Genomic DNA, 26978 nt, shown 5'->3' with positions numbered 1-26978 from the left:
AGAGAGGCAAAGAAGTCAGATTTTGTTTGAGTAATGGTTTGCTTGTACTTCAGTATGTGGTTTAGGTATAAGTCCTTGTGGGTGGATGAACCGGTTTTTTTGAAGAGACGTTCAAGGCGACGGGCTTGGGTTTTGAGGAGGCGGAGTTCGGGTGTGTACCAAGGAGCAGAGTACATAAAGGATACAGATCTAGTTTTGAGTGGGGCGAAGGTGTCAAGTAGATTTCGTAGCTCATGGTTGAAATTGGATAACATGTTGGAGAGGGACGGTGTATAATTAGTACATGAAAGGTTGTTGAGAGCAGCAGTGAAGGAGGGGAGGTCGATGTTCTTTAAGTTACGGAAGGTGATGGTGGGGGAGAGGTGGGTTTTGAAGAGAGGTAGTTTGGAGTTAAAGCAGACTAGTTTGTGGTCGGAGAAGAAGGTGTCGAGGGTAGAACATGACTGAGCTGTGACGCCAGAGCAGCAGACTAAGTCGAGGGTGTGGCCTAGAGAATGTGTTGGGGAGGTGATGTATTGTTGGAGCCCAAAGCTGTCCAGACAGGAAATGAAGTCTTTTGTTGTGGCGTTGTTGGGATTGTCGAAGTGGATGTTAAAATCACCAAGAAGAATTATGTTGGCTGACAGAGAGATGAGGTTAGCTAAGAGGTCAGACAGTTCGTCCAGGAAGGTCGGGTTAGGTTTTGGTGGGCGGTAGATAGTCGCCAAGAAGGTTGGTGTGTGACCATGAATACGTGCTATGAGAGCTTCAAAGGACTGGAAGGTGACAGTGGGGTGGATGGATATTTTGTATCATGATGATGATGATGGTGATGATGATGGGACGTTATAAAGTCACTGAGCCACATATGACCCATCATACACACAGTTTCCTTGGGCCTGTGTGTCTATAGATGTTTATTGCAGTGCAGTCTGCTTCAGTCAGCTCAGGGTGTGAACTCATGTCCATGTGGACTAGGGACAGGAAACCTGAAGGATCTGAACCAGGACCACACTTTGCTGCTGCAGTGATCTCTGCTGTCCTCAGCTGGTTTCCCTGCAGGGGGAGCACATGCACACTTGGTGAACAGAGACCTGGTGACTGTTGGACCCTGCAGAGAGATCAGGTCTCTAGGATCCCTGCCCTGAGGTCTTGTTGACAAGATGTTGAAGTAACACACACAGATGTATTTTCATTCCAGTGTCAAATCACTGATAAACATCATGTAGGTTGTGTAAACCTGCTGCCTCCTGACCACAAGATGTGGGAACTTTAGTCTGAAACAGCACATGGCTGCAGAGACTCAGTCAGGACCACACAGTGATCCGATCAGTGTCAGATCCAGACAGAACCAAGAGGTGACAGTCACATCAGGTGAGTTCAGCTACAGTGAGTTAAAATGTTCATGACTGAACATTCACCTCCAGTTAAAGTCTGAGACTGGGTCCAGTCTCTTTCCACCCACATTAGTTCAGTGGTTACCGTCAGACACTCAGGTCTCACTTCCTCTCTGCCGACCCACAGCTCACTTCTACAGGAAGATGCAGCTGTCTCACACAAATGTCTCACTGAAATTATAAAGTTCATATTTTATGAGACTGTAGCTTCACTAAGAACTGGTTTTCCTAAGTCCTACAGACTCTAGTCAGGGTCCAAACAACAGACCTACTAAGTTTGTTGTCAGCACTATGGACCAGCAGGTTAAACTAATTATTAACTACTTTTATTTATAAGGCAACAACTGACACAAAGTGCTGTACGCATGGATCAACTAAACATAAAGACAAATTAAATAAAAACAATAAAATTATGAAATGACCTCAGTCTGTCCTGTCGTCCCTCATCATCATCTATTATACAGGTAATAATTAAATCATTCACTGTTTTATTTTGTTCCTCAGTATCTGTGTAACATGGAAAGTGTTTCCATATTTTGTTTCTGTCTTTCTTCTGTTTCTCAGTTTCAGTTTCATCGTCACCACAGAGAAACTTTTGTCTAAATCATAAACGTGTCTCATAGTCGACTCAAACCACATCAACCACACAGGAAGGCTCAGATCAGATCAGTTTTTGTAAAAGTGTTTGAGCTGCAGGTCATTAAAGGTTTAGTTGGACTGAAACTGTGTCTGCACCACAGCTCGTCTGACTCTGAGTCCCAGCAGCTCCCAGTTTTTTGAAGACGACTTTGTGTCTCTGAGCTGTGAAGAGGACGACAGCTCTGCTGGATGGACCCTGAGGAGGAACACAACCAGACGACAGAGGACTCAGTGTGGACCTGACTGGGGAACCTCAGCTGGTTCTTCCTGTAACATCAGCTACATTGACCCATCAGACAGTGGAGTTTACTGGTGTGAGTCCAGAGAGGGAGCAACCAGTCAGAGCATCAACATCACTGTCAGTGGTAAGATGAGCCTGTGGAGTTAGTATTGATGAAGCTGTGTGGAAATGGATGAAATGCTGTAGTTTGTCTCTGTGTTGAGGTGGAGCAGTGATCCTGCAGAGTCCTGTCCTCCCTGTGATGGAGGGAGAAAACATCACCCTGATCTGTAGAACCCAGACATCCTCCGACCTCCCAGCTGATTTCTATAAACACGGCTCCCTCATCATCGATCGGCCTACGGGTCACGTGACCATCCTCCATGTTTCCAAGGTTGATGAAGGCGTCTACAGGTGTAACATCAGGGGCCATGGAGAGTCTCCACCCAGCTGGATCTCTGTCACAGGTCAGCAGCTTCACTTTGATTGACACTCTGATTTCAGCCACATGTTCACCTGACCAGGTGGGCTTCTGTCTGCAGGAACACCTACAACCACAGACATACTCTCTTCTGGAGCCCCCTCCCCCCTCCAGCAGGTGTTCACAGTGGTCCGTTACCTGGTGGTGTTCTGTCCCTACGTCATCTCCACTGTCCTCATGGTGTCTCTGTATCCACACAGACCCACAGGTAACACTCTGAATCATCACAGTGTGAAAAACTCTGTTCTCTTTATAATAATTTCATTAAATTCTCCATTAATTCGTCTGTTGGCAGATAACAGTCTCCACGTCTCCATGGCAACAACAGAACAGAACCAAGGAAGGATTGGCTGAGGAGCAGGGTGATGAGGCGAGGGTCAGCACTGAGTCCGACTCATAAAGAGAACTGTTTATTAACCATGTGCAGTGATACTGTAGCTGCAGGCTGTGTCAGTGTTTTTATAAACTAGGTGTTTTCTGTTGATCAGACCTGACACGTCTCTGTAGATCTGCTGCCAAAAACCACAGCTGCTGCACTTTTATTTCCTGTGTGTGTGTTTGCTGCAGCGCTTTGAGCCTCCATCATGTGTTTCTGCTGAGGTGTCATGGTTTCCACTGACAGACACCACCAGTCTGCTTGTTGTTCACCATGTGAGACTCAGTTTAGTTGATTCTTTGCACTGTCGACCTTTGACTGAACTAAATAAAAGCTACATTTCATCTGAGCCAAATCTGGACCTTTGTGTTTGTCAGTGATGTGGATTCTACCTCACAGCTGGTTCTGGGGGCATGTTACTATTTATTTCAAAGCCTCCTGAAAGGTTAACTATCATAAGTAAATACATATAACCCTAAGCCTGATCTGAAACTGGTCTGAAACTGAACCTGGTTCTCACCTACGTGTCCTCACAGTGATGGTCTTCAGCTAAAGTCTGTCCACACAAACACAGAAAGACATAAACACACACAGAGTCTTGTTTTCATCCCATCTGAGGACATCAGACCTAACCTCACCCTAACCTTTACACACAACACAGTTGGGTCTTTAGAGGACTCAGGCCCAACAATAAATATAAACTAACACACAGTCAAAGAACAGTCAACAATAAATAAAAGACAACCTTAAACTGAGTCTGAGGTTTAATGGTTTACAATATTATAATATAATATATATATAATATAGTATAATATAAATATTATATTATACAATAATAAATTAATAATACTAATAAGTCGTTTGTTGTTGGTGTCCAGGTGGAAGACGAGTCCTCACAAACACCTACAGAGTAAATCCTGATAATCTGATTAAAGCTGCTTCTGTGTGTGTGTGTGTGTGTGTGTGTGTGTGTGTGTGTTATTAGGGTCAGTCTGCTGACTCAGAGGAAACCAGTTCATAATCTGCTCCCTCCTCAGTCTTCCCTTCACTCCTCTCCTCCTCCTTCCCTTGTTTCCTCCAGTGTTTCCTTGTTTCCTTTCCTTTACATCCTCATCATCACCACCTTTATCATTTAACCTGTTGAATAAAATGTTCCAGCTGTGAACTGTGCACATGTGCAGGACCTTAAACGTTAAGGTTAAACTGTAGCTGAGCAGGAGAACAGGTGAGATAAACATGAATTAGGCTCCTCCCCCACCTGTGTGCTCAGGTGTAGGTTGGTCAGACGTATCATCTCTGTCTAATCTCTTTATCCCTGTCAGGGTGACGGAGGAGACACTTTCATTCCGTCCACATTCTCCTCGTTTCTCTCTGGACTCCAAACACACACACACACCTGGATTTAAAGGGGCCAGGTGTGTGTCCTGTTTCCATGGCGATGAGTTTGATGGGCAGTTGGTGGATTTAGAACACATAACCGAGGGCGACGGATAATCAGCTGGCAGCTGGCAGGTGAGTAAGGGAGCTAGTGGAGGATGCAGGTGTGATTATGATACAGCCCATAATCAGAATATTCATATAAATAAAGAAAAAATAAAAGACTTTTAATTTAAATGATGTTTAATTGTGTTAAAATAACTGGAGTGTGTGTGTTTTGTTTACAAATGCAGTTTTTTACATTTTCCCATCTGTTGTGTGACGGTTTTTATTTCACTGCAAACAACACAATGATCCCCAAATACTGATTTCACTTTTAACCTGCTGCTCTGATTCCTGTGCCTTTCACAATAAAGGTGCAGGATGTGTGATGTATTGTTTTACATTTTAATTCAAGAATAAAAGCTGGTGATTTTCAGGAGACACAGATTGTTACAGAAAGAGAAGAAGAACAAGTGCAGCCTGTGTTCAGACCTGATTCAGTGACTCATCTGAGACATGTCTCCTCCCGTCTCCACCAGCAGCATAAAAACTCCATGTTTTGACTAAATGCCGTTCATGCGTCCATGAAGAGGAGCAGTGAAGCTCGTCCTCAACAACACATCTCTGATGAACCTGCAGCGCCTCTGTGTGGACAGAAGGTCTCATGTGGACCCATCAGTGAGACCTCCAGAGTCTGTGTCACTGTTGTGCAGAGCTGGTGCTGAATGTCAGCATAAGCCACACATTTAAACACACTGGGCTGTGTTGTTTCAGGTGCTGGTCAAACTGGTCAGGTACTGGTCCAGTCTCAGGAACAGACTGATGTGTTTAAATCTGATCAGACTCAGCAGCTGTTTTAACAACTGTTAAAAATTCACCCAAGACCCAACTCTTGTCTTACAGACTAACATGTGGTTCTGGAAGAGAGCTGCCAAAGCATCATGGGAGTTGTAGTTGTCGAGTGTCCCATGGTGATTCCATGCACAGGTGGAGACTTTAGATAAATCAACATGAAGCTCTGTTAGTTTCTGTCTGTGTGCCCACAGGAAGTCCACCAACATGGCTAAAGTAGCTCCGCCAGTCCCTGCACCTGTCTCCAGGTTAGCCCCGCCCACCATCATTCTTCAGGAGCCAGGTGACGTCAGGGAAGGGAACAGGTGAGTGGCTGTTGAAGAGCATCTTGAAAATGTTATTTGTGGCTGTATGTGGAGATGTTCATATATTTACCCAGAATTCAGCCTGTCAGGCAGCTGTACAACCCTCCACACAGATGAAGCCTCAGGTCTGAGGAACCAGGAACAGGAGGAACAGGAGGAGCTGCTTCAAATCAGCAGAGGAGGTCTGGTCTTTAAAGGGGGCAGTGTTCAGGTCCTTAAAAAGCTTTAGACACACTGATGCTGTTAGTTTACAGTCCACCCATCAATAACATGGTCCAAATACCAGCTCCAGGACTCCTGCAGGAGGTTCTGAGTATGGTTAAGGGCTGGGGGGGTTCTGTTGCTGGTTTCAGGAGTCCCTCACATATTCCAGGCTCCTGTGAAGGACTCAGCTGCTGGTGACTTGTTTTATCTGACTGTGTTTGTGTCTGTGTGTCAGGGCCCAGGGAGCAGCAGCAGGACTCCTGTTCAACATCAACAACAGCAACAACAACGAGTAAGAAACACACAAACACGTGCACGTAGACACACATGCACACGCCTCATCTCAGTGTGATGCACGTCCTGTTTTCTTCCAGGGAGGAGAAGAAGAAAAAGAAGAAGGAGAAGAAGGAGAGAAAAGAGTAAGTTGGATTCTTCTTCTCTGCTGATTCAAAGGTTCAGGTTTAGGTTTTCTCAGCTGTGTCAGGTCTGTTCAGGTTTCTGGTGAATAAAACAGGTAATTCATCAGCCAGTGAGGAGACAAACTGACGAAGTCTTCTTCTCTGGCAGGAAGGAGAAACAGGAGAAGAAGGAGAGGAAGGAGAAGAAGAAGAAGGAGAAGGAAGAGGAGAAAGAGAAGAAGGCCAAAGTGGAGGTGTAGGTTTGGTTTTCATGAGTCACTGAGCTGTGCAGACTGTAGCTGTTAATTCTAATCAATCAAAGTGATTATTGTCTCTGGGTCCAGTCCTCAGGAGATCACAGTCATTGATCCGGCAGGAAACACCTACTACTACTGGCTGTTTGTCATCACCGTCCCCGTCTTATACAACTGGACCCTGATCATCGCCAGGTAACACACACACACACACGCACACACACACACACACACACACACACACACACACACACACACACACACACACACACACACACAGGTCTGACACACACACACACACACACACACACACACACCTTGGTAAGTATTTCCTGTGTAAGTGTGTGTTTCTGTGTTGCAGGGCCTGTTTCGAGGAGCTGCAGACCGACTACCTGGTCCATTGGTTTATCCTGGACTTCATCTGTGACATCATCTACCTCGCTGACATGGTCTTCAGAACCAGGACCGGTTCGGACACATGCCCACACACACACACACACACACACACACACACACACACACACACACACACACACACACACACACGCCTGTTTTCTAACATGGCTAAACATTTAGCTTTATGAGCTTTATGAGTTTCTACTTGTAGCTTTGTTTCACTTTGTTTACTTCTTGATTAATGGAAAAGAAATCCCCTGGTGTTTGTTTGTGTGTGTGTGTGTGTGTGTGTGTGTGTGTGTGCAGGCTACCTGGATCAGGGCCTGCTGGTGAAGGACGAGCTGAAGCTGCGTGAACGCTACATGAACAGTTTCCAGTTCAAACTGGACCTGATCTCCATGATTCCCACAGACCTGCTGTACGTCGTGTTTGGCCTCACGTACCCCGAGATCCGCCTCAACAAGCTCTTCAGGTTCAACAGGTACACACACACACACACACACACGTGTACAACACATACACTACAGCACTACACCCTTCAGTTCCCCACAATGGAAGAAGTAAGAGCAGCAGTTTAATCTCACAGCTTGTAGATATATTGAAATATTTCACTTCACTCATGTTGTTTCAGGATGCTGGAGTTCTTCCAGAGGACAGAGACCAGGACAAACTACCCCAATGTTCTCCGCATCTCCAACCTGGTCATGTACATCGTCATCATCATCCACTGGAACGCCTGCCTCTACTACTCCTTCTCCAAGGCCATCGGTGAGGCCACACATCTGGTTGTTTTTTCAGTAGCTGCTTCCTAAAAGCCTCTAACACCTTGTCCTGTCCTGCCCCTTCAGGCTTTGGCAGTGACAGGTTCGTGTACCCCGACCCATCAGATCCAGAGTTTGGTCGCCTGGTGAGGAAGTACGCCTACAGTATGTACTGGTCCACGCTGACGCTCACCACCATCGGAGAAACGCCGCCACCTGTGGAGAACTCTGAGTATTTCTTCGTCGTCACGGACTTCCTGGTGGGTTTGACTTGTTAGTGTCAAACAGTCCAGAGTCCACAAGTCTAAGACCCAGCTTTCAGTCATTGTCAGGGTTTGACACTCAGGCCAACAGATACATGAAATGCTGTTTATTCAATAGATAAAATGGAGCAAGAGGTCATTCTAGATTTAATCTCATATTTGTTATCTGAAACTGAACTGATGATCTGGTCACCAGAATAAAAGTTTTCCTACTGTGCTTTGATGCTGCTCAGGTGGGGGTGTTAATTTTTGCCACCATAGTTGGTAACGTTGGCTCCATGATCACCAACATGAATGCTGCCAGAGCTGACTTCCAGGCCCGCATCGACGCTATAAAACAGTACATGAGCTTCCGAAAGGTCAGCTAGTCACCAGTTATATCTTACATATGGTGCAAAATATAATGTGACCCAGAGGGGACTGTTGTAGTTTCTGGACTTTTATTGTCTATTTCATTACCAGTATTACATTTCCAAAGTTGGACCAGGTCTATACTTTAACCTCCTGTCCCCCCCTCCAGGTAACTAAGGACCTTGAGAAGCGAGTGATCAAGTGGTTTGACTTCTTGTGGACCAATAAGAAAGCAATAGATGAGCGGGAAGTCCTGAAGTACCTGCCGGACAAACTCAGAGCCGAGATCGCCATCAACGTCCACCTGGACACCCTGAAGAAGGTCTGTCTGCAGTAGCAGTCCTCTTTAACTCCAGTCCATTGAACAAAAATCCATCAGGGATTCTCTCCTGCAGGTTCGTATCTTTGCGGACTGCGAGGCTGGGCTCCTGGTGGAGCTGGTGCTGAAGTTGCAGCCTCAGGTCTACAGCCCAGGAGACTATATCTGTAAGAAGGGCGACATCGGCAGAGAGATGTACATCATCAAGGAGGGAAAACTGGCTGTGGTTGCAGACGACGGCGTCACACAGTTTGTCGTCCTCAGCGAAGGAAGCTACTTTGGCGAGATCAGCATCCTGGCTATTAAAGGTAAAACCAAGAGAACCTGCATGCAGAGAGAGTGAACAGGAAGTAGTAAATATTAGCAGGAAGTAGTTGACCTCTGCAGAATTAAGGCAGGGATTGGATTAGTATTAATGTGGACCTGACTTGTTGGGACGTGCAGGAGACATAACTTGGCTTAAACTAACAGCCTGAACAGAGCATCAGTGTCAGATGTTGCTCAGTTTGTGTTTGTGTCTAATCATCATCAGAATGAATCTGTGTTGATTTTGGGAAAAGCTTCGGCAATATGTTGATCTGAAACTGTGAAACAGTCTGATGTGTTTTTAAAGTTCACTGACGAGATCGACAGGTTCTTCTCTACTTCAGAAACTTTCTCTTTCATCTGTAATGTTTCCAAAGAGCAGGATTAAATATGAACGCTATATTATTCCAGGCAGTAAGGCAGGAAACAGAAGGACGGCAAACATCAGGAGCATCGGTTACTCCGACCTCTTCTGTCTTTCCAAAGACGACCTGATGGAGGCGCTGACAGAATATCCTGATGCCAAGGCTCTGCTGGAGGAGAAGGGGCGTCAGATTCTGATGAAGGACGGGCTGTTGGACCTGGAGGTAACAGATGGGAAAAGAAACAGCAGAGGCTGATCTGCTAAACTTAAAGTGGTAACTGGTCTTGTCCTGCAGGTGGCAGCACAGGGCCCCGACCCCAAAGAGATGGAGGAGAAGGTGGAGAGGATGGCGAGCACGCTGGACGGCCTGCTGACCCGTTACGCTCGGCTGCTGGCGGAGCACGAGGCCACCCACAGCAAACTCAAACATAGAGTCACCCGGCTGGAGAAGAAGCTTACACTGTCAGCACATGCCGAACAGACAGGTGAAGCTCCGCCCCCTCCCACACCTGAGACCACCAAAGAAGAGGAGAAAAAGTAGGAGTGGGAGGACTGGATATTTGAGGTTAGAGCCTGGGTTGGCCAGGTGGGTGGAAAGCAAGAGGTTTGAAATGTGACCCAATCAAACTCAAGTTCATATTCAGAGTTTATGTCGAACTCATTCAGTTTCTTCAAAGTAAATGAAACAGGTGACAAGAGATTTATATTAGTTAGGAACCAGATACTGGACCTCAAAGATGGAACCTCCTCACTTCAATTTATGAACTTTACACTGAGATGTAAATATAAAAACCTCCATAGATTAAAATTCATAGAACCAAGACGACAAAATGTTACTGCAAGCGGTCTCTGTGAGTGTCCAGCTGTTTAAAACGTTCATCTGACACAGTCACAGTTTCATTTCCTGTCTGATCATCAAAAACTGAATGTGTGTGTTTATCTGGTCAATTGTCATGTGGTTAAACTAATAAAAAACTCTGTTGACTGAACTAGTTTGACACACACTTGTTTGCTGTCAAAGCTGAAAGTTGTGTTCACATTGGAAACAGGAGTGACTCTGGATCAAAATAAATGGAGCTCAAAGGGAAACTTGAGCTCCAGAGGGAAAACGAGACACTTTTAGTGTAAGATTTAATTTTCTGATGTTGACATTGAATTAATTTATGACAGATCAAATAATGATCAGCACAACTTCTATGTTTCTAGCTGAGCTTTTGTATAGTTCTTTGTTTCTAGTGACATTAAATGACCACTGATATTTCAAAAACATATTTAAATGATATTTAATTTACAGCTCGCTGCTGTAAAACCAGTGTAGGTCAAAGGTCAGCTGACCTATAAACCTGACACCAAACTCATTGTCTTTGCCCATAGTTTGTTTTTCTACTGAGCCAAAATATGACCAATGAGAATAAACATGTTTTATAACACAGGTTTTTTTTTTTTTTATTGTTGAGCCGCTGCACTGGAACAGTTTTATTTCAACTCAATGAAAAAGACTGAAGTGTCAGTAGAAACATATTTATTAATACAGTTTTTATTAATCTGCTAATCTCACAGCTAATATTTCATTATTTTATCTGTTGTTATATTTGTATTGGATTTTTACTGTATATTTTTATAGCCTAACTAAGAATGTCTATATTTACTGAAAAATAAACAAATAAAACAGAATTATAAATGAATTTTTGCTGTAATTTAGCGTTTTTTCTATTCATAACTCTAAATTATTTAATCATACATATAAACTGTATTGTGAAATTTAATTTTATATTTTTCTATATTATATTTTTAGTAAAGTTTGTTTCTACTACAGTGAAGAAATCAGTCTTGCATTACAAATGTTATTAGCTGTAAAAGAGTAAATTTATTTACTTTGTTACTCTTCATTATTGCAAATTAAACGACGTTTAACGTTGTAAACAAAATTCAAAAATTTGCTATAAAAGCCGCGTATTAATATTAGATTAATATATGAATTTCAAAATAAAGTTACATCCCTTTCCGGTGATCCAGATTATGAATGAAACGACACGTCGCTCTGTGCGTGACGTTGCATGATGGGATTTGTAGTTTTAACTCTACATAAACACAATCGGCTTTAGGGTGAATGTAGACTACAAGTCCCGACATGCACTGCGAGGCGCTGGGACAGCAGGGAGCTGCTGCTGAGAGTTGAGGTGAGTGTCGGCGTCAGCGTCTTAAATCACGTTTGTGTTTGTTGTTCATTAAAGTTACTGAGGCCCCGCGGGATGTTTACAGTTTACAAACGGTTGTTTACCGGATGTGACGTTTGTTTGCGTTTGTTTTCACGCTGAGTTTGTGTAGCAGGTAGCCTAGCCTAGCTAGCCGGCTAACAGCAGTCTGAAGTGGACCAGGTGGTCTCAGGGCTGAGCTCAGGTGTGTTTATGAGTCATCTGTCAGTCATTGTTGTTGTCATGTAGCTGCTGCTCCAACACTTTGACCTGAAAACAGAAACCTGCTGCTGCAGGAAGTAGGAAGGCTTCACTTTTAGTTTTAATATGGAACCAACAGTTACACACCTGTTTCAACACCTCATCTCCCTCCTGCAGAGCTTCAGAGCCGGTCGCCATGGAACCGGCCTGGCGACAGCAGGGCCGAGGGCGAGGCCGGAGTCAGGAGGGTCAGGGTGAAAGGTCACGACCCCTGCTGAAGGAGAGAGAGAGGCCCGGGGCCGCTGCAGGGCTGTGGGCGGCAGGTCGAGGAGGGAGGGCGAAGGCGGCGGTGACACCTGAGCCTCCACACGGTGACGTTCCTATAAAAGGTTCTGCAGGAACATGCTCAGGAACATTCCCCAGTCAGAACCTTAGGTCATTTATCGTTTCCCTCTCTGTGACTGACAGCTGCCTCGGTCCAGTCCAAGTTCGAGGAGATCAGAAAGTCCAACCAGGCGGCTGCTCAGCGATTGGTGGAGAGCCATTTCAGCTCCTCCTCTTCAGACGACGATGACGACGATGAAGATATTGACCATGAGGACGGAAAGAGAGGGAAGATCCTGGCCTCAACCTTCACCACCTACACCGATCAGACAGGTCCGCCTGAATCTCTGTAACCCCAGTTGTCAGACGTGATGTTAAACATTGTTTACTAAACTAAATTGGTTCTTTTTCAAATGGAGTTTGGTCCAAACTAGGATTATTAGGGATTATGCTCCAGCACTTAGAGACTGGTGCCACCCCAATCATTATCAATTGATCTGTGTATTGATACATGATGAATATCATGAATAACTGTGGGTGTGTTGGTCCCTTTGCTGTGCAGACTATTAAGACACAACCTCAGTATTCTACAGTTTTAAAGAAAGCAAAGTGGAAACACACACACACACCTGGATCAGTTATTCAGGAAAACCAATAAAACCTTGACCTTTGCAGATAAAAGATCAATAAATGACAGTCAGGTAATGATCTTTAGTGTTAAAGTGAAGATACATTAATAAACTTTCATGTTGTCACCTGTTGTCTAATTCATCTAATCAGGTTAATGAATCAGCACAGTTTATCTCAGAGGTTGAACATTTCCCAAAAGTTGTAGACTAGTGTGTGTGTCCGTGTGTGTGTGTGTTTCCATGCGTGTGTGTCTGTCCAGGTGGAGACGCAGCAGGTCTGGTCAGGACTGGTCAGTATGTCAGTGATCTGTTTCAGTCTGGAGCTCTCACCTGTCTGATCTGCATCGCCTCGGTCAAGAGGACTCAGGCGGTAAGACCCCCACACACACACGCTATGATACCTTGAGTACATTTGATTCGTGTGATTTGAATCTGCAGGTTTGTGTTTTCTGTCATTTTCGGTTATTTCATTTTTTCAGGTTTATCTATTAAATACTACTAAATACTACATTACCCATGAGCCTCTGTTGCTGCTGCTCTACCAGTATTGTCTCTCTTAATTGAAAAGGTTAAGGTCCAGCTGATGTTAATTGATTATATTATTAGAAATGAATAGTTCATTAGTTATTAATCATCCTGGGTTTGTCTATAAAAACCATGAGGGTGAAAAAGGTTTTCTGAACCTGCAGAGACTCAAACTAACCCATCGACCTGCAGCACATTCATATCCAGTCAAACCTGTGTGTGTGTGTGTGTGTGTGTGTGTGTGTGTGTGTGTGTGTGTGTGTGTGTGTGTGTGTGTGTGTGTGTGTGTGTGTGTGTGTGTGTGTGTGTCCAGGTGTGGAGCTGCTCCAGCTGTTTCTCCCTCTTCCACCTGCCCTGCATTCAGAAATGGGCCAGAGACTCAGTCTTCCTCGTCTCCTCGGTCACTGATGAAGACTTTGGTGAGAAGCAGCAGCCCTGGCCCTGGTGAGTCTTTTTGTTCCTGACGCTGTTTTAGTTGAACCTGAAATAAAGTGTGTTTACACTGAAACACAAAGAACATTGATAGAAACGTGTTTATTCTTGTTTTATTGTTGTTTTATTGTTTCTACAGTTTCAGTGATAATTAAATGAGCTTTAATCAATTAGCTGCTGGTTTGATAATTAATTCATCAAAAGTTTCTTCAGATGTGTTGATGATTTATTGTTACCATGATGTAAACAGAACGTTAACAGTGGAGATGATGTATTGATCAGTAAAATCAGTCACAGGTTCATTGATTATTAATCAATCATCAGTTTTTAATTTTTCATCCTCAGCCCAAAGTGTCGAGCTGAATATCCTCCCAGTGCCACGCCCAACAGGTACGTCCTACAAAGTCAGTGAATCCTTAACAGGTGTGTGCAGAACCTTTAGTGTAACACAGCACATTAGTCCGTCACTGTGCCGTCCTCAGGTCAGACGTTAGTCACAGGGAGGGTTTCAGATCAAAGACTGTGAGGCAACAGCGCCCTCTACTGGTCGGACCCAGACTGAAGGACTGAGGACTGACCTGCTGCTGATCAATAACCAATAATCTTTAAAGCAGAAACACCAAACTTCAGCTGGTTCAGCCTACAGTGATGTTACTGTGTCACTGGGCTCCATGGATGGAAACCTGAAGTCTCAGGCCTGACCTCTGACCTCTGAGTTGGGAGTTGTTGAGCAGCAGGGGGCTCCACTGCAACTGAAGCTGTGTTTGTGTATTTTACACACACAGTCACAAAGACAGGGCCCATGTACTGAAGCTGATCATTATCAGTTAATCAGTGAAATAAATTTTCACGTCGTTTGTCTTCAGACTGAAAAATGTCACTGGTGACCTTTATTGTGAAAACACATCAGCACAGAGAAAAGTCCTTTTTAAGGTCAACGCTGATTCTTCTCTTCAGCTTCTGATCTGAGCTGAAACACAACGAGCATCTGCTTCTTTTCCTTCAGGCGTTTGGTTTTTGTTTTCAAGTTGTTTTTGTTGGAAATGCTAAATCTGTGTTGTGTTGCGTTCAGGTACACCTGCTACTGTGGGAAACTGCAGGATCCTCCAGCCGATCCCTGGTTGGTTCCTCACTCCTGCGGCTCCATCTGTCAGAAGGAAATCAAACCCACCTGTGGACACACCTGTCTGCTGCTCTGTCACCCAGGTAACCACACACACACACACACTGTCCTCTTCATGGTAAACAAAATATTATGGGTAAAACTAGACTAAAATAAATGTGTGTGTGTGTTTTCAGGTCCCTGTCCTCCATGTCCAAAGATGGTGTCAGTTTCCTGTATGTGCGGCAAAGCTAAGCCCCTCCCCCGTCGCTGTAGCAACAAGGTACACATAAAACATGTGGTGTGTAGGGCAGAAAGTACTGTGGGAGCAGCGGGGGGGACTCTAACTGTGTGTGTTCTCTGCAGGCCTGGTCCTGTCAGCAGCAGTGTGGCAGGTTGTTACCCTGCAAACAGCACACCTGTTCACAGCCCTGTCACACAGGTACGCTCACATGACCTCAGGTAACACAGTAGCAGTTTAATCCTCATTGTGTATACATGTACTCGCTGCAGTATATACAGCCCTGTAAATAAAGTACAGTCCAGCTGCTTGAGACACTCTGAAGTGTGTGCAGGTGACTCTGACCTCTGACCTCTGACCTCCCTGTGTCTTTCAGAATGTGCTCCTTGTCCCAGAGTCAGCGTCCAGAGCTGTGTGTGTGGTGCAGAGACGGCAGAGAGGCCCTGCAGCAGCCCCCGCTGGAACTGTCAGCAGGTACTACTACCACGTACTGCAGTATTGCAGTGCAGGTACTAGCAGGTACTTGTACTCCAGGTGCTCTGTGAGCTCCTCACTGACAGCTTAATCACTGGCTCAGTTTGTTTCTGTCCGACTGACCAATAAATGAATAAATACCAGACATGAGTAAACACATTAAGCTGCAAACAACCCATAATGCAACAGTCTTTAATGCAGAGCCTGGAGGTTAACTCTGTTTCTGACTCTGTTCCAGGTGTGTGGTCGTCTGCTCACCTGTGGGAATCACACCTGTGAGGTCGTGTGTCACGATGGAGTCTGTCCTCCGTGTCCTCGCTCTGTCAGCAGATCCTGTCCCTGCGGCAAGACCAGTTAGTACACACCACTACTACTCACATGTACACGGTGAAATACTCACATGTACACAGTAAATACTCACATGTACACAGTAAATACTCACATGTACACGGTGAAATACATGTATACAGTAAATACTCACATGTACACGGTGAAATACTCACATGTACACAGTGAAATACTCACATGTACACGGTGAAATACTCACATGTACACGGTGAAATACTCACATGTACACAGTAAATACTCACATGTACACAGTAAATACTCACATGTACACGGTGAAATACATGTATACAGTAAATACTCACATGTACACGGTGAAATACTCACATGTACACAGTGAAATACTCACATGTACACGGTGAAATACTCACATGTACACGGTGAAATACTCACATGTACACGGTGAAATACTCACATGTACACAGTAAATACTCACATGTACACGGTGAAATACTCACATGTACACGGTGAAATACTCACATGTACACAGTAAATACTCATGTACACGGTGAAATACTCACATGTACACAGTAAATACTCACATGTACACAGAAACAGGTGGTGCTGATCTGTTGAGGCTGTGAATCATGTTGTTCTCACGTCGTCGTGACGTGTTGAAGAACATACATGTTGACAAAAACACAGAGCTCATGTTTCTAACACACACTCCTGACTGTGTGTGTGTGTAGAGTCGTCTCTGCCGTGCACGGAGGAGGTGCTGCCGTGCGGCGACACGTGCGACCTCCCTCTGTCATGTGGGAAACACACCTGTTCGATGAGGTGTCACCGAGGGAGCTGTGAGACCTGCAGACAGGTAACAACACGCACACACACACAGGTACACACTGAGCCACAGTGACACGCACCAACTCTCTGCTGTGTGTGTGTGTGTCCATCAGGAGGTGGAGAGGGAGTGCAGGTGTGGCAAACACAGGAAGTTGATGCCGTGTCATAGAGAGTACCTGTGTGACTCCAAATGTCCAAAGACCAGAAGCTGCCAGAGACACCAGTGCAGGAAGAAGGTCAGTTCGCAGCAGCTCCACCTGGAAACACCTGTCTGACAGGCTCCGCCCACCCAGGTCACCTGCTCATGTGATGATGATGTAGCAGGATATTTACTAACCCTGCCAGGTGTGGAGAAATGGATTGAACTAGATGGACTGAGGATGACACAGACACGATGGTTTAATGAGCAGCAGCAGGATCAGTGTGTGACAGCAGGAATGTGTGTGTGTGTGTGTGTGTGTGTGATGAGGGTGACGACTGATCAGCAGAGAGACAAACAGCTGAAACCTGCAGGGTTCTCCACACAGCTCCTGGTTCTGCTTGTAAATGTCAGAGCGATGGGTCCGATAGGAAAAGGTGAACTGACGCTTGGTCAGAGCTGCCAGTGACGAGACAGGGTCTGTTATCACACAGGGCTGATAAACATTTTCTCTCCTGTGTGGACTCTGGATCATTTTTAACTTGTCAGTCTTTCTAATGTCGCTTCTGATGTGTTTACCTGCTAAATGTTTTCTCTCTGTTTAAATGTCAAAGAGCAAAACGTGGAGGAGAAGCTGGGGTCAGCAGAGAAACTGAGAGACTGAAAAAGGAGGAGAAAGAGAAGCAGATAAAAACAAATAACTTCAGTCTTTCTTGCTTAAACTCTGTTTCCCATGATGCCCTGTGTTTCAGTGTTGCCCCGGTAACTGCCCCCCCTGTGACCAGAGCTGCAGTCGGACTCTGGGCTGTCGGAACCACAAGTGTCCCTCCGTCTGTCACCAAGGTAATGTGCTTTATTGTGAAAATCTTATTTTGGAACTTTGGTTCCTGTACCTGTGCTTTTATTTTGGTGAGTGTGCTGTTAGCAGCAGGTGTGGGTGGAGCTGACACCACCTGTGTTTGTTTGTTGCATTATGGGTACAGTAGTCTGTCTCACTGAAGTTCGTCCTTTCTGCCTGTGATTGGCTGTTTGTGACGACAGCAGCAGAGATTTTATTTCTAAAGCGACACCAGGTGAACTTCCTGCTTATCTCCAGTCACAGCCGCACTGCCAGGACTTTAGGGTCCTCCAAGTTTCTACTCGTCAGGTGTTTACCTGCTGTTTACCTTGTTTACCTGGAGTAACCTGACAGCAGATCCAAAGAGTCCCTCAGAGTATTACTTTGTTCTGTTTCAGTGGATCACAGAGGAGGATGTGGTTGAAAAGGCCTTTGTGTCGTGTCTTAAATATGTTGTTGTATGAAGATGCATGGCTGCAAAAGAGACTTCCTGTTGGAATGAAAACAAAATAAAAGCCTTTAAAAATCCAGTTTTAGAACCAGTTTAAAGTGAACACTGATTAAAAACAACTGAGCTAATCAATCAGAAAACTTATTTACTCATTAAACTTCTTATTATTACTTCTCAGGTAGCCAGGCTGCTCCAACGGCAGCAGCTGATCATTATCAATATGTTATTGATTAATCAGTGAGCCATCAGAAATCATTAACATCACATCTTGACACAACTAAAGGCAGAATTATTAACAGCTACACAAACTACATATAAAACCACAGAAATAAAGTTTGAGTCTGATGAACTTTTACCAACACACACACACACACACACACACACACACACACACACACACACATACACACACATGTCACATCTCATCCCTCTCTGTCAGATTGTTTCTGATTTGTTGAGGGAGTCACAGCTGGCAGAAGGTGATAGGTCAAAACTCTGACCCACAACACCTCCTGAAGAGAGTGTGTGTGCGTGTGTGTGTGTGTGTGTGAGTGTGCGTGTGCGTGTGTGTGTGTGGTGGCATTTGTTCCAGCTGATAGCACTGAACAACACACACATTTAACTGTGGAAAATGTTGACCTCTGATTCCCGTTGAACGTCATTAATCCCCTTTAACAAAGACGTGTGTGTGTGTGTGTGTGTGTGTGTGTGTGTGTGTTTGCACAAAAATGGTTACTTCCTGCCTCTATTGTTTTCTGATTGGACGATAAAGGGTAATTTATGCGTCCACCTTCCTCCTGATTGGCTGAATAGATAAAAGTTAATTTATTTGTGTCTGCGTGCTGATTGGCTGATGTTTTGAAGGGGAAGAAATAGAAGGTCGCACCACCGCCAACACTTCCCACACAGATAACAGCCGACACTGAGGAGATGATGATGTGTTAACAACCAGAGACTGAACCTGCAGCTTAAAGACTGTTTTATTATTGATTAATAATTAGCGATTATTAACTGATCGGTTCATCATTTATTCATCATGTAACATCTTTGAGGTGAATCAACACGTCCTTTTATCTGAGATGGTTCAACCAGCAGACGTTTGACAGTTTTACAAAAAGTCCATTTGTTTTCATCAGTTAATTGTCTTTTTGCTGCAGCTGTAACAGGAAAATACAACTAATGTTCTGTTTCACCTTCATTACTGAGAAATCAGAGTTTCATTTGCATCAGACTCAGACATGTTCTCACAGATACAGGGTCCACTTGTCTAATGTCATATTTTAGAATCTCATAGTGATTTTATCTATTTGAATTTTTTGTCTTTAAATTCATCTCCCTGCTCATTAATATGTGTTTTTCTTCCATGTTCATGATTGTGTTTTATTTTTTAAACTGAGACTCAGAAACACAGAGCGAGACGTTGTTCAGTGTGAAAACAAAGTCCTGTGTGTTCTGGGTCCAGATCTGACACTGGTTTGGTGTCATGCTGTGAGTTTTATCTGTAGGAGCTGTGTTATGATAATGGACTGAGTGTGAGCTGATGGCGCACAGACAGAGCACTGACAGCACAGACAGCACTGACGAGACAAAAACACATGTTCACGCCACAAATGAAGAAAATCCAGACAGAAACACTCCATCACCTCCATGTTCAGTCTCCAGACTGTCCAGGTGAAGAGGGGAAGACACCTATGGGTGCAGCAACAACAGGTGCTGTCTGTGCCAACAATGTGAGATTCAGCCACAGGGTGTGAGGCTGCTGGAGGATCCAACATTCACATCACATTCACTGAGACCTGGACAGTTCTCACCTGCACAGACCGAACTGAACTGAATGTAGGATGGTTTTTATTAACGACATTTGAAGCTGAGACTTTCCAGCTGTTACGGCTTCATGTTCACATGATGATTTTGTTTTAAGAGCAGGATGCTGTCAGGAAGTACAGCCACAGTTTAAAAGCCGTACTTTAACCCCATGTTTGAAACCAGTGTGTCTGCTGTCCTCCAGGCAGTTGCTACCCCTGTCCAGAGACCGTGGAGGTCAGATGTAACTGCAGTTCCACGGTCTTGGTTGTTCCGTGTGGGCGAGAACGTAGCACCAAACCTCCTCGCTGCAAAGAGCCCTGCAGGTAAACACACTTCCTGTTTACCTTGTGAACTAATTTCCACGTCTGCCACAGGACTCAGGACTGTCTGTTCCACCGTCTCCTCCAGGTGTCCTCCGTCCTGTCACCACCCGACCAGGGAACCTCACCGGTGCCACCCTGGCCCCTGCCCCCCCTGCAAGCAGCTCTGCCTGCTGCCCCTGCCCAGCTGCAGCCACACCTGTCCACAGCCCTGCCACGACCTGGTGCTGGTCCGGTCCCAGCAGGTAGGGACCAGGCTGCCCCTGTTAGCTTAGCTTAGCATAAAGACTAGAAACGGTGTAAACTGTTAGCTTCTGTCCAAAGGCAACACAACAAAATGCAGTCATGCTGTCATCTTTTCTATTTTTATTACCTAAAAATAGAAAAGATATTTGTTGTCTTTGTTTTGAACAACAAAAGATGTTTAACAACTCACATCAGCTCCAACACTAAAGTGATCAACACAATAATCCATCAATAATTAGAATCCAATAATGTCAGATCTGCTGATAAACTCTTGAACTGACTTGTTTTTGTCTCCATCAGCAGCATCTTATCACAGTCGTCATTAATATGAAGTGATGTTTCCTGTTTCCTGTCGGTGACTAGATGATGTTTGTCTGAATGATTTTCTGTCTTCGTGACTGATGTGTGTTTAGGTTCAGTTGGCGGGTCCGTGGGAGCAGCTGTCTGAACCGGCCTTCGTGAAGAAAGCTCTGCCCTGTCCTCCGTGTCAAGTGCCAATACCCACGTAGGTCAAACCAGCAGTCAGAGAACAGATTCCCATCGGTTCTCACGTCAGGCCTGTTTTCACATTAGCGTCACACAGCAGGGGTCGGGATCGGGGTCACCTGTGGTTAATCACAGAGCGAGTTCAGTACAAACAAAACGATAGTACTGTTGGTTTTCTGCAGTTTTTCACATTAAAAGCCTGTTAGAAAAGGCAAAGCTGAAAGATCTTTAAAAAGTGTTGCTTCCTGTCTGTTTGGTTTAAAACGACCAATAGAAATGTGAGATCAGGAGAGAGAAAGACAAATTAAAGCTTTTCTCTCGTGAAGCCTGGTCCTTCATGTCAGAACCAAACTCCTCGGTCGTGTTAGTCACATGACTTCATTATCTCCACCTGCAAATCAGACAGGAAACAACACTAAAGGGCAGCAGTACACGTCCTGTTTACATGGTTGCAGTTTTTGTCCGTATCAGTAAGAAAACAACCCATTCATTTGTAGTATCAGTATATTTTGTCATGACTAAGGCTCAGAATAGTAAAGATATTTAGTTTGTACACACAGACACAAACTATTTTTACGTTAAAACCTCTGAAGATCAAGACACGTTCTCTTGTTCCTTAATATGATTAGAATTAAAGGAACAATCCGCTGTTTAACAGAGGATCATTGAATCCAGCTCAGCCCTTTATATGTGGAACAGTAAAAATGTTCTTCATGCCCTGTGACTGGAGGAAACAGGATAAAAGGACGTTTTATTCCCACAAACTTTCAGGGTGAAAAATCCTACAACACCCAGGATGCATTGCACCAAGTGCATCCAATTGTCCCGTCCATTGTAGTTTGGTTTAAAGCCAACTTCCTGTTGACAAGAGACGAGCTGTAATGGACGAGCTGTAATGGATTTTCTGCTGATCATTGAGGAAGGTTTTAGTCCTCATGGTGTCCAGGTTGGAGGTTTTTCCAAAGAGCTCTGCCCACAGGTCACACAGAGGTCAGAGGTCACACAGAGGAAAGATGACACACACACACACTCACGCTCACACAGGAGGCCGGATGGAGATCTGTGTGTTCAGGCTCAGTCGAACTGACACAGGTTTTGAGTTTTCCTCAACAAGAAAACAAACGTCAGAGATTCTCCACAGCTGCTGTTTGGTGTCGGCCACAGCAGGCCTCTAGGACTGTGTGTTTTCACAATAAAAGCTCCCATTTCTGGTGAGAAATACCTGAAACACACACAGTCAGCCATGTGTGTGTTTGTTGGCCTGGGTCTGACACAGACAAACACACACACACACATTTGGGAGTCGACTGCGTCACAGAGCTGCAGGCTGCTGGAAAACACAGCACGCACATGTTTTTTTTAATCTCAGGTCTAATGATCTGTGACAGCACCAAACCGCCCCAGAGTGTGTGTGTGTGTGTGTGTGTGTGTGTGTGTGTGTGTGTGTGTGTGTGTGTGTGTGTGTGTGTAGGGGGTCTGGCACCACATGGTGAGAACAAAGAGCAGTCATCTTCATTTACCCAGAAGTCATCACAGCGAGACTCAGACCTGCAGTTCAGTTTCAGGCTCTTCAGACACGTTTCCACGGTGATAAACTGAACCAGTCACTAAGACTTTTAACTCGGGCACAGTTGGTTTTTAATGATGGTCTGAGCAGCAGTGGATTATTCCTCTAAATAATCATACATACGTACTAACATATTACTGAGCACTGAGGCTTCAGTGGCTCCATGACTTCCCTTCAGATGTTTAGGTTGTTTAGGTTGGTCATGTCTACACACTGATACCTGTCGGCCAGGTGAGTCACAGCAGAGCCTGGTGTTAAAAACAGTTTGGATCACACAGGTGAATGAAGTGGGACAGTCATTCTTTGTGTTTGTGTTTCAGGGCCTGTTTTGGAGAACACGAGGTAAGAAACAGTCGCTGCTTCTTTCCATCCTGTTCGTCCCCATCACTCGTCCTCGTGTCCTGTAGCTCCTGTTGTTCCTCGTTTGTTCCTTTGGTGTCCAGCTCGTTGTCTCGTTCCCCTTCAGACGAGGTCGGGAAATAAAACTCTGCTCTGTGTGTGGATCAGGTCAGCCCGGTGCCGTGTCATCGCCAGGGCCGGTTCTCCTGTAAACGAGCCTGCGGACGACCTCTGACCTGTGGAAACCACACCTGCAGGAGGGAGTGTCACCTGGTTACCAACGGCAACAAGGTGACGACCTCGTTAGGGTGGATCTGCTTTATAAAAGTCATGTTGTTGCTGCAGCCATCAGAGGGTCTTGAAAGTTGAAGTGGACTTTTCTCATTTTCACTTGAAATGACTTAATATAAATCATCCAGGTTTATTATAAACCCTCCAGCCTGCTCAGATTGAATCGCCACCTCAGCAGGTGTGTCTTTGTCATAAAGTCCAACAGGTGGAGCAGGAAGTAAACAGAGTGACCTAAAGACTAATTCTAAACAAACTGAGTTGGTGATAAATGCGTGACATAAATAAATCTCTCTCTCTCTCTCTCTGCAGTGTGAGGTGTGCGAGGAGGGCTGCTCCAAGCCCCGCCCCCCAGGCTGCCCTCACACCTGCCCCCGCCCCTGTCACCCCGGCGACTGCCCCCTCTGCAGCCAGATGATCCGCCAGCGCTGCCACTGCAAGATCAGCATGCTCTACGTGGAGTGCACGTGAGTCCGTGCACGTACATACACAATGGTTTCCGTGGCAACGGCATCAGCATCATCATCGCCACTGACGACAGGAGTGACCTTTTGTCTCCTCCATTCATTCATTCATTCATTCATTCATCAGTCTGTGTACGTATTGTGTTCAGTGTTTGCTGCAGCAGAATCCACTGATTCTGTTCTTTAGGTCCAGGACACCTGAGACCCCCCCAGACCAGGGAGGTTTTTCTCTGTTTGGTGGTGAGAGATAACAACTTTACTGAGAACACAGTCAAAGTGTGTCTGGGGAAGACACAGAGTGACTGATGAGGAAAGAGTTTCCTTCTTCACACCAGTCACACCAGTCACACCAGTCACACCAGTTGCTGCTCAGTAAATAGATGCTGCTGGTTTCTACATTAATAAGTTTAAACTTGGTTCTTGTCTCTGATTGGTCGATATCAGTGCTGACGCCGATAAATCAGGCTAATATCAGCTCGGGTATTGGTCAGAGGTTTGGTCTCTCAGCATCTTCTCATTCCTCTCAGTCTGTTTACATCCTGCCCCACAGGTGAGACTGAGCTAATCCCTGACAGGTAAACAGCCAAACACAAACAAACAAACAAAATGTCTGTGTGTCTGCAGGAAGTGGACGTCGGCTGACGGGCAGACGAAGGTGGAGCTGGGCTCCTGCAACAACCAGTGTCCTAAAGAGGTACAGACTCACACACACACACGGTCCAGTCCTCAGGTCTGCCCCTCTTAGCCACCTCAGCCTGGGCCCCATTGCATCATGGTTAAAGTTGTTTATCAGACTCTGGAAGTGGAGTCAGCTGCCTCCCATTATTATTCCCAGTGTTTCCATGAGACCAGTTTCTGTCCGACGTCCTCTCTCCTCCTCCTCACTTTGTTCCTCTTCCTTCCCGATCAATAACCAATAATCTCACTGTAGCAGTAACACAATCCCACTGTTCACCTCAGAGTCTCCCTCTGTGTGTGTGTGTGTGTGTGTGTGTGTGTGTGTGTGTGCGCGTGTGTGTGTGTTCAGCTCTGTTTTCACAGTCTGCAGTAATTTAACCTCCAAAAAGCTTCAGCACACTCTTGTGTTTCTATCTTTGTGAGGACACTCACTGACATAATGCATCCCCAGTCCTTAACCCCAACCTGGACCTGGTTTTTAGCCGGGTCTGGTTCTAACCTGGTCTGGTTCTGACCTGACTCTCAACAGCTTTGATCGGTTAAAATAAGTTCAGACAGAGAAATAACAGAGGAGAGTGGAGGGAAAGTCCTGCTCAGCTCTTTAGCTTGGAGCTGTGTGGTCTGAGGATCCTGAGATCACAGAGCTGCACACACACACTTTTGTTTCCACTGAGCTCATGTTTCTGTAGCTGAACTCTGGTTATTCATCCTGCGTGTGTGTGTGTGTGTGTGTGTGTGTGTGTGTGTGTGTGTGTGTGTGTGTGTGTGTGTGTGTGTGTGTGTGTGTGTGTGTGTGTGTGTGTGTGTGTGTTACAGCTGAGCTGTGGCCATCGCTGTAAACAGGTGTGTCATCCAGCTGAGTGTGAGGAGAAATGTCAGCAGAAGGTGAAGCTGCGATGTCCCTGCAGGAGGATCAAGAAGGTACACACACACACACACACACACACACACACACACACACTAGCATGAGACACTGATGGCAAATATTGTTTATTGTCAGTTTGTGTGTCTAATTAATGGGTAACATTTAATTACAACTCTGTGTGCGTGCGTGTGTGTGTGTGTGTGTGTTTCAGGAGTTCCTGTGCTCTCAGTCTCCTCAGTGTGGTGTTCAGTGTGATGACACCTGCAAAGACCAACAGAGAAAAGTCAGCCAGGTAAACATACACACACACACACACACACACCTGTAGTTCACAAACACACACCTGTAGTCCTCACTCACACACACTTGGATACACACTAACCTGTGTGTGTCAATGTGTGTGTGTCCAGCTGAAGGAGGCGGAGCAGCGAGCAGCTCAGGAAGAGGAGCAAAGGAAGCTCCAGGTGAGTCAGGTGGTGGTTTATCTTTAGCCCTGTGTTTACAGTTTGACCTGTGGTTATTAGTTATTGACTGTTAATTATTGATTACTGGTAGTTTATTAGTGATCACTGATGGTTTATTATTGATTACCCGTCGTTAAAGCGTCTCCTCCCGTGTGCAGGAGGAGCTGGAGGCGTTCGAGAAGCGTCAGCAGCGAGGAGGGAGGAGGAGCAAGAAGCGGGGCAGGAGGGAGGAGGTGGATGATGACCAGAGGGCAGGGAGGTGGAGGAGGTGCGTCGCCTTCGTCCTGGTCCCGCTGGGTGGAGCTCTGCTGTCGGTCGCCGCCTACTACCTCCTGACCACGCCCTGAAGAGACGCATCGCTCCGTGATGGTGTCTCCGTATTTAGTTTCTCTGCTTCTCTGAATTGGTATTTGAGTTTTTCTAGTTTAGTTTGTTCCAGTCGATGTCGACTGAGTGGGATTTAACTTTTCAAACTTATAACGTCATCAGTCTTAACTATAAAGAAAGATCAGGTCACAGATTTTCCATCCAGACGAAATCAAAAACCAGCTCCAGCAGTGGAACCAGAGTCTGTAAACAGTGACGGCCGTTCTCAGAGTCTGGAGCTGGTTTTTGGAAACAGACAGGCCTCCCATTGTTGTTGAGGAAGAACCATGTGAGCCAAGTCAGCGGTGTGGTTCCCTGCTGGGTTTTTAATAGTCTTTGGACAACAATGGAGGTCTACGGCTCAGACCCATAAGCTGAACCAGGTTCTGGATTCACACACATTCATTGGTGCTGTCAGTCTCTGGATGGGATCTGGACTCAGTGACTGAAAAACGGAATCAGTTCCTGCTGCCTGTAAATGTCTGAACAGAAGCTGCAACTGTCAGTTCACTTCATTATTGATTATTCAATCGGTTGATTTGTTGGAATCAATGATTCGATCGTTCTGTAAAACAAAACATCGGTGCAGCAGTTTGGTTTCAAACAACCCGAGAGAAAACTGAACATTCTGCTTTGAGATGGGTCAGTCTGCAGATTGTCGCTAAAAGTCACTAAGTTTTGATGCCGGTGAAGATTTTTACATCTTAGTTTGTATAATTTAATAATTTAGCCTCATTTCTCTTGTTTTGTGTATTTTCTAGTTTGAAAATGAATTTTGAAACTGTTGAAAGTGGAAGTTAAAGGAAAAGTGATGTGGTAAAGTTTAGTTGAAGACGCCTCAGAGAACAAAACCATCACAGTGAAAAGGTTCAGTGGTGAAACCTTAAACATTTTCCGGCTGCTCTAAATTAATTTGTTTCTTTTTCTTTAAAATATTTGAAAAATAAACAGAATAAATGTGGTTTCACTGAACTGAAGGTTTGTTGTTCGGTTTCATTTCATTAGGTCCGATGTGAAATATTTAGAGTGATCTGTTATGAGAAATGGAATATAGTGTTCATTAATATGTTGTCATTAGTGTGTCATCACCAAAAGATACCAGCTGTTTCAGTGTCTTAGTCTC

At 45.1% G+C, this 26978-nt stretch overlaps 2 protein-coding genes across 4 annotated transcripts; both read left to right on the top strand.

The window, feature by feature from the left end:
* The first annotated feature begins 5095 nt into the window (after positions 1-5095).
* Positions 5096-9825, top strand: cnga1b (cyclic nucleotide gated channel subunit alpha 1b). Its single transcript, XM_026299059.1, has 16 exons — positions 5096-5203; positions 5286-5305; positions 5558-5646; positions 5743-5850; positions 6108-6134; positions 6491-6524; positions 6615-6719; positions 6886-6992; positions 7227-7401; positions 7552-7688; positions 7769-7941; positions 8178-8303; positions 8465-8617; positions 8691-8922; positions 9332-9507; positions 9580-9825. Exons 1-16 carry the CDS (start codon positions 5096-5098, stop codon positions 9823-9825), a joined length of 2016 nt encoding a protein of 671 aa, XP_026154844.1.
* A 1589-nt stretch (positions 9826-11414) lies between these two features.
* Positions 11415-26155, top strand: nfxl1 (nuclear transcription factor, X-box binding-like 1). 3 transcript variants are annotated; one of them, XM_026322097.1, is made up of 25 exons: positions 11415-11464; positions 11858-12051; positions 12149-12337; positions 12894-13003; positions 13472-13602; positions 13936-13980; positions 14663-14796; positions 14890-14975; positions 15059-15134; positions 15310-15407; positions 15646-15760; positions 16442-16566; positions 16652-16774; positions 17430-17520; positions 19975-20095; positions 20181-20337; positions 20752-20843; positions 22712-22733; positions 22899-23021; positions 23331-23485; positions 24107-24176; positions 24977-25081; positions 25237-25317; positions 25436-25489; positions 25648-26155. In XM_026322097.1, the coding sequence occupies exons 2-25, from the start codon at positions 11877-11879 to the stop codon at positions 25834-25836; spliced, it is 2667 nt and encodes an 888-aa protein (XP_026177882.1). In that variant the 5' UTR covers positions 11415-11464; positions 11858-11876; the 3' UTR covers positions 25837-26155. The 3 variants fall into 3 exon arrangements, with proteins under 3 accessions (XP_026177882.1, XP_026177867.1, XP_026177875.1); XM_026322082.1 differs by having other exon boundaries at positions 11858-12069; XM_026322090.1 differs by lacking the exon at positions 11415-11464 and adding an exon at positions 11613-11684 and having other exon boundaries at positions 11858-12069.
* Positions 26156-26978: the final 823 nt, after the last annotated feature.

The sequence above is a fragment of the Mastacembelus armatus genome, chromosome 18 (genome assembly GCF_900324485.2).
Source record: "Mastacembelus armatus chromosome 18, fMasArm1.2, whole genome shotgun sequence".
NCBI lineage: Eukaryota > Metazoa > Chordata > Actinopteri > Synbranchiformes > Mastacembelidae > Mastacembelus > Mastacembelus armatus.
The sequence above is the reverse complement of the archived record's forward strand: the minus strand, read 5'-3'. Positions and strand labels throughout refer to the sequence as shown.